General features: G+C 44.6%; 2 protein-coding genes across 10 annotated transcripts in view; one reads left to right on the top strand and one right to left on the bottom strand.

Moving 5' to 3' along the window:
- L3MBTL3 (L3MBTL histone methyl-lysine binding protein 3) overlaps nt 1-10463 on the top strand; it is a 120798-nt gene extending 110335 nt beyond the window's left edge. For all 9 annotated transcript variants that reach the window (XM_072764504.1, XM_026013385.2, XM_072764522.1 and 6 more), the window contains 3 exons: nt 4300-4469; nt 4816-4878; nt 9561-10463. In XM_072764504.1, the coding sequence (XP_072620605.1) occupies nt 4300-4469; nt 4816-4878; nt 9561-9704 (377 nt within the window). In that variant the 3' untranslated portion in view covers nt 9705-10463. The remainder of the gene's footprint in view (nt 1-4299; nt 4470-4815; nt 4879-9560) is intronic.
- A 3258-nt stretch (nt 10464-13721) lies between these two features.
- SAMD3 (sterile alpha motif domain containing 3) overlaps nt 13722-20428 on the bottom strand; it is a 38025-nt gene continuing 31318 nt past the window's right edge. The window contains exons 7-10 of the mRNA XM_026013389.2: nt 19347-19547; nt 14996-15167; nt 14432-14514; nt 13722-14207 (exon numbers count right to left, since the gene is read on the bottom strand). Of these exons, the coding sequence (XP_025869174.2) occupies nt 13923-14207; nt 14432-14514; nt 14996-15167; nt 19347-19547 (741 nt within the window). The 3' untranslated portion in view covers nt 13722-13922. The remainder of the gene's footprint in view (nt 14208-14431; nt 14515-14995; nt 15168-19346; nt 19548-20428) is intronic.

Here is a 20428-nt window from a genome sequence, read left to right as displayed (position 1 = left end):
TTTTTAAGTTACTCCATATTTATGCTAAACGAAAACATCTTGAACTCTATGGGAATTTAAAAAGAATAAAAGAATAAAAACAAACTGCTACAGGGTTATACATTTGGCTCATAACAGATATCAAGTAAAACAGGATGAGGGCCTGAAACTGAAACCAGTTATATAATATTCACTGAATGAAATGGGGAAAGAGGCACCATGATGGATTTTTTAAAAATATTCGAAGAGTTGAAATGTTTCATGTGGAACAGATAGATTTTTCTGTATGAGCTCACTCAGGTAGAGCCAGGACCAGTGCATGTTAGCTCCAGTAAAATAGATTTTTTTTTTCTAATAGTTACTTCTAAGTTACTGTCTAATATTCAGAGCAAAATTCAGATTAGGCTAGCTTAAGAGAAGTTGTTAAAGAACCACAATAGAACAGTAGAAAATATTTTTTTAAGAAACTATGTCACTTATAGTAGCTGCAGAAAACTTCGGGTACGTAGGAATAAATTTAACAAAAGATGTGTGAGACCTCTGCATGAAAATGACAAAAGATTAAAGGGAAATAGTGAAGACGTCCCAAAGAAATGGAGCCATATCCCTTGTTCTTGGCTTGGAAGACTGGATGTTGTGAGGATGTCATTTCTCAGAACCAAATTGATGTATACTCAGCAGTAATCTCCATCTAAATCCTAGTGTTTTTTAACAAACTGATTCTAAATTTTATATGGAAATGCAAAGAGATAAGGCTAGCCAAGGCAATCTTGAAGAACTAGACCACAGACGTCAGGACACTTACAAAGTGATAGTAATTAAAACCTGTAGGTTGGTGTAAAGAGACCAGGGGAACAGAATGGAGAATCTGGAGACACATGTTTATATTCATGTTAAAGCTGGCATCGTAGTCAAGTGGGGAAAGAGTGGCCTTTTCAATAAATCATGTTCGGGGAATTAGGAATTCATGTGGGAAAAAAACATCAGGAATGTCGATTCTTACCTCCCACCATACAAAAATAAATTTCAGATGGATTGTGAGGGTAAAACATCAAGTACTTAGGGGAAAGCAGAGAAGACTAACTTTAGGACCTTGGGATAAGCAAAAATTTCTTCAGTAGACAAGGCACTAACCATAAAAGAAAAAAAGTTCAACTTTATCACAATTAAGAGCTGTTTGCCAAAAGACTGTATTAAGAGAGTAAAAAGGAAGTCAAGACTGGGAAATATTAATAATACCTATTTCCAACAAAGAATTCCTGTCCTCAGTGTATCTAGATGACTTCTACAAATCAGTAGGAAAAGGGCGAGATGACCAAATAGAAAAAATGGGCATAAAACATAAGTATTTCACAAAAGAGGTTCCCACATGGCCAGTTGAACACGGTAAAAGGTTGTCCACTTCATTAGTCACCGGACAGAGGCGATCCTGAGCACAATGTGATACCACAGCAAATTCACCAACATGGCTGAAATTAAAAAGATAGACAACAGCACATGTTATGAGGCTATAAAGCATTTATAATACTCTTACACTATTACTGGGTGCATATTGCACAACTGTTTTGGAAAACTGGCAGGATCTGCTGTTGCTGGATGTCCACACACGCTGCAACCTCATATCCCCTCCACGGTCTGTATACACAACAGAACACATCCATGAGCTCAAGAAAGGGCATGTGCAAGAATGTTCTTAGGAGCATGGTTGGGGGCAGCAAATGTCCCCTTCATTCCAAATTAATTGTGGAATATCCAGAACAGTGAAGAACCCTACAGCAACGAGCAAGTGAGCTACACCTGCATGAGCAAGCAACGCGGAGGAATCCCACACACGTGCTGTTGAGTGAGAAAAGCCAAACACCAAGGTTTTCATTGAAATGTAAGTCAGAAGCAGGCTGTAAAGACCCTGTGGTGCTGGAGGTCAGGAAGGGGTCGCCCTGGCTGGCCGGGGCGCGATTAGAAGGCTGGGAGTGCTGCCATGTTGTCTCTAGATCCCAGTGTTGGGTCTGTGGGTGTGTTCACTTTGTGAGAATTCTTTGAGCTGGACACTTAATGATTTGTCCACTTTTCTGTGAATCTTAACTCTTTAAAGAGGAAAAAAAGAACCTTGGGTCCCATATTGAACTCGAGTTGGAAGAGGCGAGTCCAGTCTCAAAATGGAGGGCCACGATCCAAAGGAACCAGAGCAGTTGAGAAGACTGTTTATTGGTGGTTTGAGCTTTGAAACTACGGATGATAGTTTAAGAGAACATTTTTAAAAGTGTTCTGTGCCCCAAAAGTGTAAGTGCCCCAACACTTACAGGTTGTGTGGTAATGAGAGACCCCCAATGTTCCAGGGGTTTGGGTTTTGTGACTTACTCTTGAGTTGAAAGGGTGCATGCAGCAATGTGTGCCAGCCACACAAGCTTGATGGCGTGTGGTGGAACCCAAGAGAACGTTTCTAGGGAGGGTTCTATAAAGCCTGGTGCCCATCTAACAGTGAAGAAAATGTTTGTTGATACTAAAGAAGACACAGAAGAATATAATTTGAGAGACTACTTTAAAAAGCATGGAAAGATTGAAACCATAGGAGTTACGGAAGACAGGCAGAGCGGAAGAAAGAGAGGATTTGCTTTTGTGACTTTTGATGATCATGAGACAGTTAATAAAATTGTTGTTCGGAAATACCACACTATTAATGGGCATAGTTGTGAGGTGAAAAAGGTCCTTGCTAAGCAAGAGATGCGGTCTGCTGGGTCGCAAAGAGGTCGCGGACGGAGGTGGATCTGGCAACTTCATGGGTCGTGGAGGAAACTTGGGAGGTGGTGGACAATGTTGGCTATGGTGGAAACGTTGATGGAAGAGGAGGCTATGGTGGTGGAGGTGGTGGCAGCAGAGGTAGTTATGGAGGAGGTGATGGTGGATTTGGAGGGGACAGAGGCATCTGTGGTGGTGGTCCTGGTTATAGCAGTAGAGGAGGCTCTGGTGGTAGTGGAGCAGGATATGGAAACCACGGATGCGGAGGTGCTGGTGGAGGGATATGATGGTTACGCTGAAGGAGGAAATTTTGGAGGTGGTGGGAACTATAAAGATCTTGGAAATTACAGTGGACAACCGCCATCAAATTATGGACCCATGAAGGGGGGCAGTTTTGGTGGAAGAAGCTCGGGCAGTCCCTCTGGTGGTGGTGGTGGTGGTGGATCTGGAGGTGGATATGGTAGCAGAAGGTTCTAAAAAAAATTCAGAAGGAAAGGGCTGCAGTTCTTATTAGGAGAGAGAGCGAGGAGTTGTCAGGAAAGCAGCAGGTTACTTTGAGGCGGTCGCCCCGAACGCATTAGAGGAACTGTAAAAATCTGCCACAGGAGGGACAATGACCCATAGTCAGAAAAGTTACTGCGGCCTCAACAGGAACCCTTGTTCGGGACCGTCGCAGCCACGGTTTGCAGAAGGTGCAGCTCTCGGTTAATGCAGCGTAGCGTCCTTGGGTGGACGTTCCTAAGCCTTTATCTGTTGTAGCTTTGTCTTTATCTTTTCATTACATCAGGCATTTTGCCCTGTAAATTGCGGTAGTGGTACCAGGAATAAAAAATCAATCAATTTTTAACTTTTAAAAAAACAACAACAAAAAAAAACCATAAAATATTTTTAGAGATACAAAGTAGCTTAAAATTTTCTCGGAGATCACGAAAGCCCAGACTCCGAAGGATCACTGGAGCGGTGAGCGGGCCTGGGAGCGGAGGGTCATCAGTTCAGGGGGGGCCTTTCTTCTGGTGGCTTTGAGGAGGTAGTTTCCAGAAAGGGTTTACGTCCTAGAGGACCTTAAGGAGAGGATCGTCGACAAACGAGTCCCAGTGACGTAAAATCATTTGCTAAAAATTGGCTATTTGGAGGAGGACAGCAGTTAAATAGGTTTGGGTGCAGAAGGCCCGGCAGGTGCACGGAAGGCTGTGGCTGTGACTGTGATGTGCACAGGTACAGGAGTGACAGAGCGTGGGCCTGCCCGCCGACTGGTGTCGCTGCAAGGGCTCCATACCCTGAGCGGGCGCAGAGGCTCAGGTGCTGCCCAGGAAGTGCGGTGGGCGAGGGGGGGCTGCGATGAGGGGAGGAGGTGTTGCCACAGGGCCAGCAGCGTGGCCGTCACCTCCAGGACCAGGGCGGAGGCCGCACGCGCCAGGAGCAGCATTTCCTTCGTGGGTAGAGCCACGGTCCTCCGTGGGCCCGGAGGCAGCCTCCGACACCTGCGGGGGGTGGGCTGGAGTCGGGGACACACGGTGGGGGCTCTGCTGCCGCTGCTGCCTCTCAACCGGTGACAGTGACGGCATCCGGTGTTTGTGTTCCCAGGTGCCCGGGAGGAGCCGAGCGCACAGCAGGCGCAGCGTCGGTCGGCCGTCTTTCTGTCCTTCAAGTCCCCGATCCCGTGCCTGCCACTGCGCTGGGAGCAGCAGAGCAAACTGCTCCCCACCGTGGCCGGGATCCCTGCCAGTAAGGTCTCCAAGTGGAGCACCGACGAGGTACGTCTACCCTGCGTGGGGAGAGAGCCTGGCTTCAGGGTCGGGTCGGGGATGGGGGACGGGTTGGGCGGAGATGGGGGGGATGGGGATGGGGGGACGGGGATGGGGGGTATGGGGATGGGGAGACAAGAGGACAGAGATGGAAGGACAGGGATGGGGGGACGGGAGGGACGGGGATGGGGGGACAGAGATGAGGGGATGGGGGCGGGCAGGGGCCTAGTTTCCTGGAATACAGGAAACTGCTCAGAGAGAAGCAGCTGAAACCTGTAGCTTGAGTGTTCTGGGCCTGTAGCACTTAGGTTCTGACTTTTTTCTGAAACTGGAATTCTTATCTGACTTTCGACAGGTGTCAGAATTCATACAGAGCTTACCCGGGTGTGAAGAGCACGGAAAGGTGTTTAAAGATGAAGTAAGTGGCCCGCGGCCCTCCGGGCAGCCTGGCAGGGGCCAGCTGGGCGCGGCAAGCGGGCACAGGGCTTGGGGGGGAGGCGGGCTCGCTGTGCGCCTGTCCCAGAGGCAGCCTTGGTCGTTCGCGTAAAGGTGTTTTCATACAAGATCCGATGCCCCGGACACGTCCGCACCATCCTACGATGCTCCACAGCCGGGGCCTAGACGCTTTTTTTTTTAATGGGGGGGTGGGGCCCGGGTGACCCGGTGGCCGGGGATCCAACTCCCAGTGTCGGCCCAGGCCGTGATGCTGGGGTTGCGGGTCCGGCCCGTGCGCAGCCGGTCACGCGCCCTCCTTACCAGCGTGCGGGTGCGTAGCCCATAGGAGCCAGCAACGCTTTATTTTAGCAGTGTGGAATTAGCTCCCTTTATTTCACTTTCAAACGCCGCGTTACCAGCGCCAAGATTAAAGTCACTGAACGTCGTCGTCAGCACTACCGCTGTCACTAGAGAGCCCCACGGGTCTGACACCCGGGTCGGCTCCTCAGGGCACAGGGAATCGGCCCTACGGCTCCTGCGGGTAACGCGGCCTGAGGACACGGGGGCTCCTGTCACCGGCCCTACAGAAGCCCCGGGCCCGCCAGCGCCTCCTCATGGGGCCCTTGGGTCCCGGCGCCCCGGCCACCGCGTCGCCTCGAGGCCTGGCCAGCCCAGAGCCCCGCGGGGGTGTCATTGGCGCCCATGAAGCCGAGCGCCGGGCCTGGACGGCCTTTCCCCACGAGGCGCCGCCATGCCCCGGCCGGGTGCACGTTAAGACCCGCAAGGGCCTGACGTTCCGCGTCCTTGTTTCGGATCCTTGTTCAAAAGAAGAAGGTTCCCTTCCCCTTCTCCGCGGACCTTTCACTGGTTACTCAGAGTGGGAGTCTCGTGACTCCTAAAGTCCCAGCGTCTTCGCCGACGAGGCTCAGCTGATTTTCAGTCGCTGAGCAGATCCAGACCCCCCCCGCCGCCCGGCAGCCGCCGTCCTGGCTTCGGAAAGAAGTTGTGTCGTCATTACCCATGAGAAATGATGAGACGTTTTTAGAGATAAACACATGCTACATCCATTTTGTAGATTGTGCTTTTGGTCGTGTTCATAGCCGGACCTCCCATGTGGATTTGCCCTGTTACTTACTTTTAGTAAGATCTTCATATTCAAAATTCCAAATTCAACTATGTTGTCTCCCGGACCGCGTTTTCTCTCCGTGGCGTCTTGTGTCTGGAGATGTTCCTCAGGCACCGGTACCCTCGGCGTCCTCCCTGTGAGCTCGCGGTCCACCTGTACCAGTCACGGCTTCGTCCCTTTATTCTTTCGTCCTCTAAATTCTTGTGGAAGTTGTGTCTCTCGGGCTTAGCAGGTGTTGGTTTTAAGGTCTGGAAGCAAAGCATGAAACCCGCCCAACTAATGTCTAGTGACATCTCTAGGAGGCCCCGTACAGGTGTCAGGACGGCTGTTCTGTGAGCCACGCTTGGCTTCCCTCCGACACACTCCACGTCTAATTTGTTGAAGATCCTATTGGGTGTACTTTAAAGACGTGTAGGGATTTGGGCTGTTTCCCTGCTGCACCAGCAGCACCCGCGCTCGGGTCTGAGCCGCCATCCCCTCCCACCAGGGCTACTGCCGCAGCCTCCTCACCAGTCTCCCTCCTTCTGTCTTTGCTCCCCCACGATCCGTGACCTCTTCCCAGCCTCGCCGGAGTCATCCTGCCAGAGAGGTGCAGTCGTGTCAGCGTTCCATCCGTAGCGCTCCAGTAGTAAGTCAGGATGAAAGCAGAAGCCCTCCCGGGCCTGCAGTCCAATGCCCCATGCCCTCCAGAGAGGTGGGAACCTCCTGACCTCTGTGTCCTCCCTTCCACACACTGGCCCCCTCGCCGTTCTTCGATCGTCCGGGCACACCTGGCTCTTCCTCCGCATGGTCAAGTGGTGCAGTCCCTCTTCTCAGGGGTGGCTCCTTCCTAGTCATCCATCCTTGCCCCTGTGCCCCGTCATCCCCACCGAGCTGTGTCCTCAGTGCGAGCACTAATCACCTTGTACGATGTATTAGTGTCACTTCATTACTGATTAATTTGCTTCTCTCTTGTATGTTCTGCTTGCAGTCAGTCTTCCGCTTCTAGGATGTGAACCTCACAAGGAGTTCTGGTTGCCTCCCTTGCTTGTTTTTGCCTATATCTGTTGTAGCCTCTGCTGTGTGCCCAGCCCCAAGAAGAGTGTCTGGAATAGGATAAACGTCTAATAAGCCTTTGTTGAGTGAGCATGCTCGCACCTTTACCCTCTGAGGAAGACCCCCAAACGGCATGGCCCTGTGATCAGCAGAGCTACAACCCTAGGGAAGGAACCAGGGTGCACGATGCAAAGAGCAATGAGATACAAGGCCAGGACCCCAAGCTCCAAATCCTCCTTCGGAGATTTGGATACATCATCTCTGGAGTTAGACCAGCTCATATACGTTACAAAAGCAAAAAACAAAATAACAACAACGACAAAAAACAAGCCCGTTATTACCTTGCAGTGATCTCTGTTCTTAGAATTTTCTCAAATTAAGCTTCCTTCCTTCCAACGCGGCGTGCCAGTGTGGCTGCATGCTGGAGCAGCCTGTGTGAGCTATAGTGGCCTCAGGGTGACCTTTCCTTCCTCGTGTAACCTTGAACACCCTCCCTTCTCACTCGACTCCGGTGTTCAGATTCCATCGATGCCTCTCTCAGTTTCCTGTCATTAGTCGTCTGTCATGATACATTCTTACAGGGTCTCTGCGGGAGGCTCAGTAGGGCCCAGGGTTCTAGGAGACAAGTCTGTCTTTGTGATGGGCTCTTTGGGAACCCATCTGTCAGTCAGCATTTCCATTCATGACTTGGAGGACCTCAGCCAGACCGTTGATTCTGCTGAGGCCTGCCTCTGTGTGCGGCTTTGCTTGATGAGAGGACTATCACAGTGCAAGCGAGGAGACCAGAACATAATGCTCCCCAAAATACGATGGAACATTTCCTATCCCTGCCACTGAGCTCATTTTTACTTGGAAATTTACAGAGGAGTGCCTTCTCTTCCTTGTTGAGGACGGCAGGCTGGATGTTTCCTTACTGGGAATTAGGCAACTGTTTCCAAATGATTCTTAAAAGTCGCATCGGATGACCCTTGTTCTTTTTTTTTTTTTTTTTTAAAGATTTTATTTATTTATTCATGATAGTCACAGAGAGAGAGAGAGAGAGAGGCAGAGACACAGGCAGAGGGAGAAGCAGGCTCCATGCAGGGAGCCCGATGTGGGATTCGATCTCGGGTCTCCAGGATTGCGCCCTGGGCCACAGGCAGGCGCCAAACCACTGCACCACCCAGGGATCCCTAGTTCTTACTGATGAAGAGAGTTTACAGATTTGTCGTATCTTTAGAGAAATGAAGAAAATCTTACACAGCCACTAAATATTTCAGCCTTTGTTTGGTGAACTGTTCACAGAATTGGCTTGCCCCGGCCGCCATGACCAAGAGCCACCAACCTGCAGTTTAGGCAGTGGAAATGTATTGTCTCCCGGGTCTGGGGCCTGGAGGCCCACAGGCCAGGAGTCTGGGTGTTGACAGGGTAGCTTCCTTCTGAGGCCGGGAGAGAGGATCTGTTTCAGGCCCCACCTTGGCCTGTTGCTGGTTTTCTGTCTTTGTCTTCACGTCATCTTCCCTCTACATGTGTCTGTCTCTGTGTGTGAGGCGGAGGGCAAACGTGTATTTTCCTTTTCCTTTTTTTTATTTTTTAAATATTTATTTATTTATTTATTTATTTAACTTTTTGTGTAAAATGGGAAAACTGAAAGAGACACAAATTATTTTTTTGAAGTTGGTGGAATACTTCCAAACCTGAAAATTTTACAGAAAGACCATTCCTTTGTTCTGTCCACTAAACCAGACATCATCTTCTTCAGAGCTGTACCTCTGAGCCTCAAAGCTTTCTCTCCTGTACCAGCACAGAATTTTAATCTCAGAAGAGACCAGAGAAGGGAAGGATGTTTCCCATGGCCGCCCCACCTAGTAGAAGAACCAGCACAGTCTACACTTCTTCACACCACATTTGCCACTTTCACTGATGCGTTTGCATCTAGCTGTTGCTTGCCCTTGTTATAAAATTTTAAAAATAGTTTGATTGCCCTTGTTAGTAGCTGCTCTTTTTCTGTATATGAAGAGTAATTGTGGCCACTCCAAAAATGAATGTTATTTATCACTGTTTTTTTCTTCATTATGGAAAGCTAATTAAAAAAAAAAATGTTAGCATGCAGCCAACATATCTGCCTGAATTCCTTTGTTTATATCCACAAACAGCTGTGTGCTGCTTCTCATCTGTCATCCTAAAATCTACCAGAATGGGAACTGGATCTGAGGCATCAGAGTCTTCCAAGTTCTTCTTGACTCGTTGCCTAAGTCAGGGTAATCACAGGGAGATATGGGCATCTTCCATTTCCTGTGGGCCGATTTTTCAGACAACTGAGTTTTTACTTTGCTTCCAGTCCACATTTGTTATTGTAGATAAGAAAGATTCATTAATCAGGAAATGTTCACACACGTGAACTCTTGTCTGTGCCGTTCTCGCGTGGCTCTCCGAAGACAGCTGATAACTCAACTTTGGCTATTTGTCACGACACCACATGCAATTAATTCATAATATTTTTTTGTCTTTTCTTCCTATTTTAGCAAATCGACGGAGAAGCCTTTCTGCTTATGACCCAAACAGACATTGTTAAGATTATGAGCATTAAGTTGGGCCCTGCTCTCAAAATTTTCAATTCTATCCTGATGTTCAAAGCTGCCGAGAAGAACTCTCACAATGAACTTTGAAGATGGTGAATTTTGAATACCATCAGCTTTTCTGCTTTAAAGCTCATGTTTTATTCAAAGCACAAGGACAGTTATAACTCCTACGCGAGAAGTCTCCAAAACTCGAGAGCGATGCTATCAGATTATTTATATTCCTCAAGAGACAGTATATACGAATCCTTATGAAAATGCTTCGGCTTTTAACCAAGTACTGTCTAACAGCGGTCATCCTTCGGTTCTGTTCACTGAGCTAAATTTATCTTTGTACATCTTTTTGAGGCTGGGGGTGGGGTGGGGGGGAAGGGGACTTCGTTAATTATTTATGGTAAAAGGGGGGATCAGAGTAAGAACTTTTGGCATTTTGTAAACATTGTTGAATTCTCTTTCATGCACACTGTTTCTTTTTCAGTACTTTCAGAAACCTTTTTATATAATCCAACTTCAACTTATACCAAATTAGTCAAAACCTGGCTGAGGTTGGCCAGTGGGACTGTTACCTGTATTGTTCATTCTGTGCCATATTTTGAATTGCAACATTATGCTGACAATAACTTTGCAAGTCATGATACTGCCTAACTGCTTGTCATAATTTGTTGGGGCCGAATGGTGGTAGAAATTACTTTTCCTTAAATCAGTGTTTTTACTTTTGCACGTATTATGAAATGTTAAACAAATTACTTTTCACCAGCATCTTTACTATAATTACCAAAAACATGTATATAAATAATGGAACTGAAAAATAAAATATATAAATAAATTAGGTGATGTATTTGAATGGCATCAGTCTTCTACGTTGTGGTGCCCTATGTATTTACAAGAGTCCAGTGGTATCAAAGGAATATGCAGTTCTATTGGGGGGGGGTGTCTTTGTAAGGATCTTGAACTATTTATGAGATGATCTTGAGCTTCTCTCTAATTGTAGGTGAAGGAACTGTGGTGCTTTGTGGAGCTGAAGGGGTCGTTCTGTTGCTGGAAACACTAATCCGTAAAGCTCTGTCCCGGATCTTCTTCCTCCAGACCCTGAGGTTTTCTTGGGGTTGGCTGGAGAGAGAGTATATGGATTTTACTGAAGAGGCAGGATGTTGTGAGCGAGCAACACCAGTCAACACAAAGATTCTAAACGCTCACAGATCCAGGGGGCAACTTCCCAAAGCAGTTATGCAAGAACCTCCGTTTTAGAAAGATTCCTTTCTCTAGAAGGGTTCACCGAAGTTTTATAAATGTACAGATGCACTTTAGATGAAAGCCCTTGATTACCTATGAACTGATAGCAGTTTCTTTTGTGAGAATGCCTTTCCAACACAAAAGGTAAATGATTTTATCAGGCTTTGGATGTAACGTCCGCTTCTAGGATTGGCCATTTATTCGAGAGCTATTATAAAAGTAGGAAGCACGTTTGTAGCATGCTGTCTGAATTCTGGGGCAAGTCCCACCTCTCTTCTTAGTTGCCCTCATTTTTTCTGATGTAGGACTTCCTTTGATGTACCCCATGGGGAGTCTATTAGCAGGCCTTTGCATTTGTTATAATTCAAAAGGGCCATGGCATCTACAGTGTCCCTTTCATTTCTTTGCATGAATCCACTTAGATAAATTTTTCGTTGTTGGGTTTTTTTTTATGTTTTGTTCAGAATTTGTACATTCAAGTTGCACTGTTATGTCTGACATGAATGAAAAAAAATCTTAATTGCAGATGCTTTTTTTTACATATGTTTTTTTGTTTTGTTTTGTTTTGTTTTTTTAGAAAGCTTGTTAAACAGGCAAATGAGAGCAGAACCAATGTTGAAGATTTGGGCATTACCTCGTTCTGTAATGAATCCACTGGATTCAAAATTGTCAAACTATGTCCCAGGCGATGGAAAGAATGACAGTACATAAGTAAGTAAGTAAATAAGAGATTTTTGTAAAGATTACAAACACTGTGTAAGTCAAATTGGACCTGTCTACAGGTTGAAATATAACCACAGGCTGCCATTTTGCAACTTCTGGATTCAGTAGACTCGGCCTCCAAAGAAAACAGACTTAGGTGAGTCAACAATAGGAGTATTTACCAAGTGGCAGGGCCATTGGAGCCCTGGGGACAGATGTGCCACGGAGAGACAGTAAAGCTTACGTGTATTTGCCCTCACATTCAGCTCCTGTCGGCTGCTGTGCTTAGGGCCAAACCTCTCTGCGATGTCCCTGCAGCACCACCCCTGTCTTTCCCCAACCTCTGGGAATGGAGAGGGGCTCTCACTGACCTTTAGCCACAGAGAACGTGTACTTCCCAAGGAAAGGAAGCTTTAAGAATTTGGTAAATTCAGTTGGGAGAGGGAAAATAAGACAGATTATGGAACTAAAGGGAGAGTAGAGAAATAAAGGAAAGTTTGTAAGGAACTAAAGGCACATTCTAATGAAAGGCACGTCCCAGGACTGGTTTGAGTGAGGTTGACAGTGCACTGACCCCGCCTGTCCCCATCATGCAAGCAGTTAGTGCACAGTCATTGTGGGGTGGGCAGCTGATCGAACCTTCATTTTTTTTGTCTCACTGACTTACCATTTTAAAGAGCAGTGAGAAAAGAGGCATTAGAATAAGTATTTGCAGAATAAGTATTTCCAGAGATATAGGTCCTGAAAAATAGTTTTTCAGTAATTCCTATGAGCTCCTTTCTTCTTAAACTTAAAAAATTAATTTGATGAAGTACCCCCAGAAATGCCCACTGCATTGTGATGGACGCATTAGGACACTTAAAGCTCTTTGGCCTCTACACCAATCTGTTTTGTCTAAACTGATAAGTCATGTGGATATTGTGATGATGATTATCAAGAAGCGTCTCAGAACTGTAGTGTTGTCATTGTTGTCATTGTCTTTATAAAATACTTAGAGTGCACTGAGTCTTGTCAGACCTAAGAAGTACTTAGGTACTGTCTCTAGGAACAGAACAAATGGAATTTCAACATGAGATTCTGAGCTGGGTTCATGAGGAGCCAGGACCTGGGCTTCTGAGATAGCAGGAGAGCAAGTTGAGGAAGGGGCTGAGCCAAAAACTAGAAACTGGTGCCCATGGGCAGCCCCAGTGGCCCAGCGGTTTAGTGCCGCCTTCGGCCCGGGGTGTGATCCTGGAGACCTGGGATCGAGTCCCACGTTGGGCTCCCTGCATGGAGCCTGCTTCTCCCTCTACCTGTGTCTCTGCCTCTCTCTCTCTCTACCTCTCTCTCTCTCTCTCTCTCTCTCTCTCATGAATAAATAAATAAAATCTTAAAGAAAAAAAAATAAAGAAACTGGTGCCCAGAAGGCTCTGGGACTGACAAGTCAGGTCCATATTTACAGACCAAACACACCTGAGCAGCAGCGAGGGCACATCCCCCACACTTCACATCAAAGCCAGGGGAAAGTAGAAACGGCATGAGGAGATGAGTGGGACCATCACTGTATGTCAAGGGAGGGAAGACGATCAGGACCTGTGCCAGTGAGATCCGTCATCAGTGAGGAGACCTCAGGAACGAGGCTGCCTTTGTTCTCAACAAATGTGATTGAAAGAAACCAAAAAGCTTGGCACAGGCAGGTCGGCTTGGGGCAAGAACTAGGGAGTATGTGTATCTCCTTAGAATGTTTGAGATCAAAATGTTACCAAGCCATATTGAGACCATAGAGGAGCCTATAGGCGACAAACGTACAGCCCCCAGGTATTACGTCTCCCAAGGGTAGGCACACTGGGCCAACTGCAAGGGGTCATTGCTAATCAAAGGAGTCGAGTGTATCTGAAGTGTAGGGTTTTTCAAAAACTAAAGCACTCTTGAAAGTGTAGCTTGGGAGGCCCCTGGGTGTCACAGTCAGTTGAGCACCAACTCTTGGTTTGGCTCAGGTCATGGTCTCAGGGTCATGAGATCGAGCCCTACATTGGGCTCCGTGCGCAGTGCAGAGTCTGCTTGAGACTCTCCTTCCTTCTCCCTCTGCCTCTCCCACTTACGCACGTGCTCTCTCTCACTCTCTCTCAAAATAAATAAATATTTTTAAAAAAGTGTAGCTTGAACCATGGAATTTCTTAGAACCCAAACAGCTCTTTAACATAGTATTTTATTACCGGATTCCACAAAGAATTTTCAGTATCTAATCATAAAGATAGAAGGTATGAGATTCATTTGCATCTTGGAGACAATTTTCTAACAACTACCTCTATGACAATGCAAAGTCAAAACAATTTTTTCAATAAAATTTTAGCTGTCCTAGAGATCAATTCTGATTCAATATTTGGCATGCCATTACATAACTGGATGTTGAAATCCTATTGCCTTTATCTTTTCTTTCGTAGAAAGAAAGTAGGGACGGTGGATATCAAAAATAAGTGTCTCTAGGAAATTGAGAGTTTGGGACAGTCTTCTCGGGCACTCAACTCCAAATACATGGAAGGCAGCTATGAGTGCAGCCAAGGCTGTAACACAGTCGTCTACCTTTGTGAGCTTCTCTTTTTCTAAATACAAAGAAAATTCACAGACATCAATGTTGAAAGGATTCTTGACTTCTAACACGGGTGTGGAAACTTGCACCTGAGAAAATGGATAATAGAGTCACCACTGTCTGATAAGGAAAGTAGCTAAATACTAAAAGATGCTTCAACCACAACATTATAGTAAATGAGCTTGTTGTACTGCAGCATATTTGTAAATATGACCAAACCATATTTCAAAAGAGACTATCACCCTGTTTTCAAATAAGCTGTCTTATGAAGATGTAAAATGTCAAACCCAGTGATCACGGAAGTACTGCATACCTTCTCATTCACAATGACAAACAGGCTGGGATCATCCCCAAAGACATCTGGTAGGAGCAAACATGTGGCTGTCATCTTCATATCTGCCAAAACAAACGTGCTTAAAGTCCGAGTAAAAATAAGGTTTTGCCAACTAATAAGCAAAAGCCAGTCTTAAAACATGGTTGTTGTTTTTTTAAATCATTTGCTTCTACAGATAATAAACCAGTCTTCTTGCATCAGTGTTTCACAATCGTTTAACCAACATCTCGTGTTCTGCCCTCCAGGTCATGACCAGGAGAAGATAAGAGTCCTGTAGTCTCTGTCCATCAGCCAGGAGGATTTTAGTATGCTTTACCTTGTGATTGGTATTATGAAATTAACAGGTTACTAGTTCTCTAAATATAATTGTATAATATCAATTGTACTTTTAATTCTATACCTCAGCTCCTCCTACTCGAGACATTTTTTTTTATCCTGCATGTTGTTTCACTGAATTACTTATTTCCAAAACAGAGCTTTTCTAATTATCGTAAATTACACAGATAACTAAGATGAGATTGCCCCACCCCCAGGTTTACTAACGTTTCAACATGTCTTCATCTGTGTGCTGTTTCATTTTTTCTTGCAATGCAATACTGATTGGATTGTCCACCACTGAAAAAGAAGTCAGTATATTTTCTGAATAGGATTCCAAAATGTGCTTTGTTTTTTTATAAATATCTGTTCTTGTAAGAAGTTGGAATTCTCTGAACATCTAGAAAAAAGAAGAAAAAGATTATAAGAAAAATTAATGTATAGAATGTAAGGGAGTAAATAACTCTTTGGGATTATATTAAGCTTTTAATGCTAGTTTAAAATGTAAACAAGATATTTGAGTAGCTGTAGAGGAGAAATAAAGACTTAAAGACAGAGGAGGAAGAAAGAATGAAAGCCTGAAATGGATAGGATAAACAAGATAAATAATGGACATAGCAAACTTCTATACCTCAGAATTAAAAATTTGCATGCAAACTCAACTAAATGGGGGTTCCAATGTATATATGCATATTTTGGCTTTTTGTTTACCAGCTAAGATTCTAGGACTTTATATTTCTTTAGGTGGTACCCAAGAAGAGGCAAAATTTTAAAAAACTGTTAGGTTTTCGGAAGCAAACCTTCAAAAATACCTAAACATAGCATCCCAAAGGGATCCCCAAAGGGAAAGCGGAGAGGCTTAGAGACAAAAATAAGTGGTGAGCTAAAAAATTAAGTGTAGGAGATCTGACTGCAAAGTAGAAGCAAACCAGTTTACCCATGTGGAAACCCTTTACTCAAAACCACCATTTCCTGCCAAGTTCTCTTGCTCCAAGAATTGCACCACCACTACTGCCTCCCCACTTTTTTTTGACCAAGTAGCATTATAAGAATTCATCGTCACTTGCACTGGTAGAAATTTTTTTTTTCTTTTTAATTTTTTATTTATTTATGATAGTCACAGAGAGAGAGAGAGGCAGAGACACAGACAGAGGGAGAAGCAGGCTCCATGCACCGGGAGCCTGATGTGGGATTCGATCCGGGGTCTCCAGGATCGCACCCTGGGCCAAAGGCAGGCGCCAAACCGCTGCGCCACCCAGGGATCCCTGCACTGGTAGAAATTAATGTAAATCATCACTTTCCCTAAAACTCTATAAAGAAAAGTTGGGTACTACCCACAGGGTCTCCTCATTTCTTGAACACTTAGGTAGATCATCTCGGGGTCCAAAAGTAGTTATCAGAAAACTGGAACACACATTACACTGCTGCCCTTCTATTCAATAGCTTTAAACTTACTTGAATGGGTTTATTACTTTTAAAATTTCTTCCAAATTTGAACATTACCCAAATATGTCTCAACAAAATAATGAATGTTCTGATGAATGTTCTGATTCTCAATTACATGAAGTAGACCACTAATTATATTAATTTCTAGGGTCAAGAACGAGCTAAAACAGGGTGTATGTGTACATGAATCATAAAGGCATGGCGGCTCTCTATAATAAGACCACTCATCTAGGATTGTGGTAAGACCAGTGAATTCCATGTATCATCACTGGGGAATCTCAACGGAGAAATGGGATAAATATTTAAAAAGAGCCAAATTGAAAATCGATTTGAGAATAATATCTACTGAGATGAAAACATCTCTGAATAGAGAAACGCATATTGGGAAATACAAAGAAAAGTTTCATGAACTTGAAGATAGATCAATAGAAATTAATCTGAATAACAAAAAGGGGATGAAGATAAGAAACCTGTGGGATGAAACGTGGAGTATGGAGAGAGGGGCTTTTCTGTGACTGATCATTCACCGCCAGGAGTTTGGCTGTGTAAAGTCTGGGGAAGGCAGCACAACTAAATAAAGACGTTGAGGATAATGGGTGCCTGGTTTCTCGCTGTTGAAGAGAGTTAGAATGTATGGAAAGGGGTTTGATTGGAGTAAGCCCTCTGGTTTGGGTTGGAATTGGAGGTACAATTGTGAATTCATGGTTTTTAATACTTGATGTGTGGATAATGGACCGATACAGATCTGTGTGTGCGTGTGCGTGTGTAAAGGTATGTATCCCGGGTTGGTTCTGTGGGAAACCGTAGAGCAATAACACCACTGTAGCAACAAGCACACCTAGGGCTGAAATCTTAGTTTCTAAATACCATTCTCATTTTCTGTTGAAAGTGTTTTGAAGGGAGGAGGTTGATGAGTGCAGGTGGTGAGCAGGATCCATGTAGATTCCGTGGTCCAGTGTCCCACCCTGGCTGCTCCTCTGCCACACCTGTGCCCACAAGCGCCCTGGGCTCGCCAGGCTTCACAGTGGGAGTGGTTTGCAGCAGGGGCAGCTGTCCTGCTTAGGAATTGTTTGTCAGCTGTGTATTTGTAAGTGAGGTCAAGCTTGCTTTTATTCACAATAAGGTTTTTATAAATTGTAAATCCCAGCTGGCTCTACAAGGCTTAATTACAGAGGTACTTCCGGCAAAAATCTAAAAGATTCAACTCTCAGGCTTAAAACGATAGATAGGCGACTTTATTTTTAGTACAGTCCTTACAAAAACCATATCCCAATCCATATTTTTGATAGAAAGGATGAAATGCCTGAGGGAGTGGGAGAAAAAGAGACCTAAGACAAAGCATGAGAGACACAGCCTTAGGTCTAAAGTCTCTCTCCGACCTCCCCCGCCCCCAGACTCATGCTCAGCTATGGTTCTTTGAAAGGCTACTGAACCACACAGCTTGTCTGTTTTAATCACTAAACCTGCACAGGCCCCACACCCCTGTGAAGACCCCTAAGGCTGCAACATCAGTGTCCACACAGCCTCACCAACAGCTATGAACTGAATATTTATGTCCTCCCAAAATTCATATGTCACACCTAATGCTCGGAGGGATGGTATTAGGAGGTGGGGCCTTTGAGAGGGGCCTGGCTTTGAGGGTGGAGCTTTCATGAATGAGAGTCCCGCCCTTACAAGAGAGACCCCCCCCCCCCCCCCCCCGCAGCTACATCGCTCCTTCAGCCATGCGAAGTTACAGCTAGAGAGGCCCATTCATGACCCAAAAAGCCAACTCCCAGACACCACATCCGCCAGTGTCTTGGTCCTGGGCTTCCCCACCCCTAGAACCGTTGAATACGTTTCTGTCCTTTAGAAGCCACCCGGTCTATGGTATTTTTGTTACAGCAGCCCAGACAGACCGAGACCCCAACCATCTACTAACTTAACCAGCACTCCGAAAATCATGATTTCACTCCTGTGGCCTGCGCAGTGTTCTGCAGGGCATTTGGAAAGCTAAGATGTTTAAAATATGCTCTTTACCCTTAAGGAGTTTATAGGCAATCCATTTGACAAGGTTTTGCTTTTTTTTTTTCTTTTAAGATTTTTATTTATTTGATAGAGAGCATGAGCTGGGGGGAGGGGCAGAGGGAGCAGGAGAAGCAGGCTCCCCCCAGAGCAGATTGCTGGACGTGGGGCTGGATCCCAGGACCCTGGGATCATGATCTGAGCTGAAGGCAGATGCTTAACTGACTGAGCCACCCCGGCGCCCCAAGGTTTTGCTTTCAAACAATATATTGCAGGTGTGTCAGTGTGGCCTACTCTTAATAGCCAAAGCCTCCTGGCTATTCCTGTCCCTAGCAACCTAAAGATGAAGAGAAAGTAACTAATAACCAAGGTAGTGTTGCTGAGAGACGGATAGATAAAATCATCCACGTGAGGCCCTGAAAATATGCCTCCTGCCTAGTAAGCACTCAGATGTTTGCTAGAGACTATTATTAAGATAAAATATGCAGGCAGGTTCTTTTTCATTTTTTGGAGGAAGAATAACATATACAACTTATTATTTTCAAAATAGTTGATGGCACCCACAGAAGTCTCCCACGAAATGTGTTCCCAGGTAAAAACCTTGATGGATCTTCTATTATATGCTTCGGCTAACATTCCACTAACATTGTAATAGGAGCTTCTAATGATCACCGTGAGTAAACTAAACGGAAGGATATTTGATTTGCCTATTTAACTTCATGTATTAGAAGACCACTTTATGAAGTTATTTGGGATCATAAACAGATTTTGAGTAATGCTGCATACTAACAATTTCTGAGTAGACTCTCTTGATTGTCTAAATGCACACAAGGCAAAATATTTCACACTGTCAATATACCCCCAAGTAGTGGTCCCCCCTCTCCCACTCCCCTCCGGCTTCCACAGTGTGTTCAATGACAGGGAAATCTTTAAATCTGAAGACAGGCAGTGCATGTTATTAGAATATGCTTCCAGAAATCCTTACCAAATGGTCCCAGTTGTAGCTTGTGGAGCCCTGTGCACCCTACTGAGATCCACACCCATCATTAGTACTGTTACACTCCAAAAGAAAAGAGAAAAATCCATTTGGACATTAAAATCAGAGAATATTATAAGCAAATAAAGGTACCTGATAAGGGCACTTCAGGAAAGGAAACATCTTAAGGATGCCCTTGAGAGGTGCTCTACTGCCAATCAACTTTCTTCTTATTTCCAAAGTCTGACTCATCCTCTTATCAATTTCTCTCCAGTCCTTTTCTGTTTTCATATATTCTTGCTGGAACCAGTTAATATGTTCATCTGCCTCAGAATCTAAACAAACAGTTTCTTCCTGAAAAATATTGTTGAATTATCAGTATTTCCATTTTTCCAAGTGGCAGTTTAACACTTTGTGAGAAATTGAATCATAGCCTGTTGTTACTGTGCTCTCTCAATGCACTCCTCAGGTGAGCGTCGCCATGTGTGATTACACCTGGCCTTGGATGTGGTTAACAAATGGACAGTCTTTAACAAAATAGATATTTCATTTCTTACTATGGAATTACAATCTCTTCTCCTGACAGATGTAAGAGTTACTTCATTTCTACACACTCTTTTAGTGGAAACCTAGATTATCCAGAAGGTTCACACCTAACAGGAATGTTTTTTATTTCTATTCATTTAAATATGAAAAGAGATAAGAAGGTTTTAAATTAAGGTCTTGTTATTGCTATTGTTTTATTTTTCCTTTGTAAATATGTTTATAGCTGCACTACCATGAGATAAAATCCAAATTCAAAACAACAACTGGGTATTTAGTGACAATAATCAAACTGTCAATTATATTTACTATAAATTTGAGTAAATTGGGTGAGGTGGGATGGCTAGGAAATACCTCACATACTCATTAAAAGTCTAAGACATTAAGTTTGAGGAGCCAAAAACAAAAAAAGTGTTTCTAGAGAAATTTGTTGAGGGGCAATCAGACAACAAAATGAAATAAAAGGCATCAAAATTGGCAAAGTCATCAAACTTTAACTATTTGCAGGTGCCATAATACTCTATGCAGAAAACCTGAAAGACTTCACCAAAAAATTGCTAGAACTGATACATGAATTCAGCAAAGTCGCAGCATATAAAATCAACATACAGAAATCTGTTTTATTTCTATATACTAATAAGCAAACAGCAGAAAAAGAAATCAGGGAATTGATTCCATTTGCAATTGCACCA

This window comes from Vulpes vulpes, chromosome 1 (genome assembly GCF_048418805.1).
Source record: "Vulpes vulpes isolate BD-2025 chromosome 1, VulVul3, whole genome shotgun sequence".
Taxonomy (NCBI): domain Eukaryota; kingdom Metazoa; phylum Chordata; class Mammalia; order Carnivora; family Canidae; genus Vulpes; species Vulpes vulpes.
The sequence above is the reverse complement of the archived record's forward strand: the minus strand, read 5'-3'. Positions and strand labels throughout refer to the sequence as shown.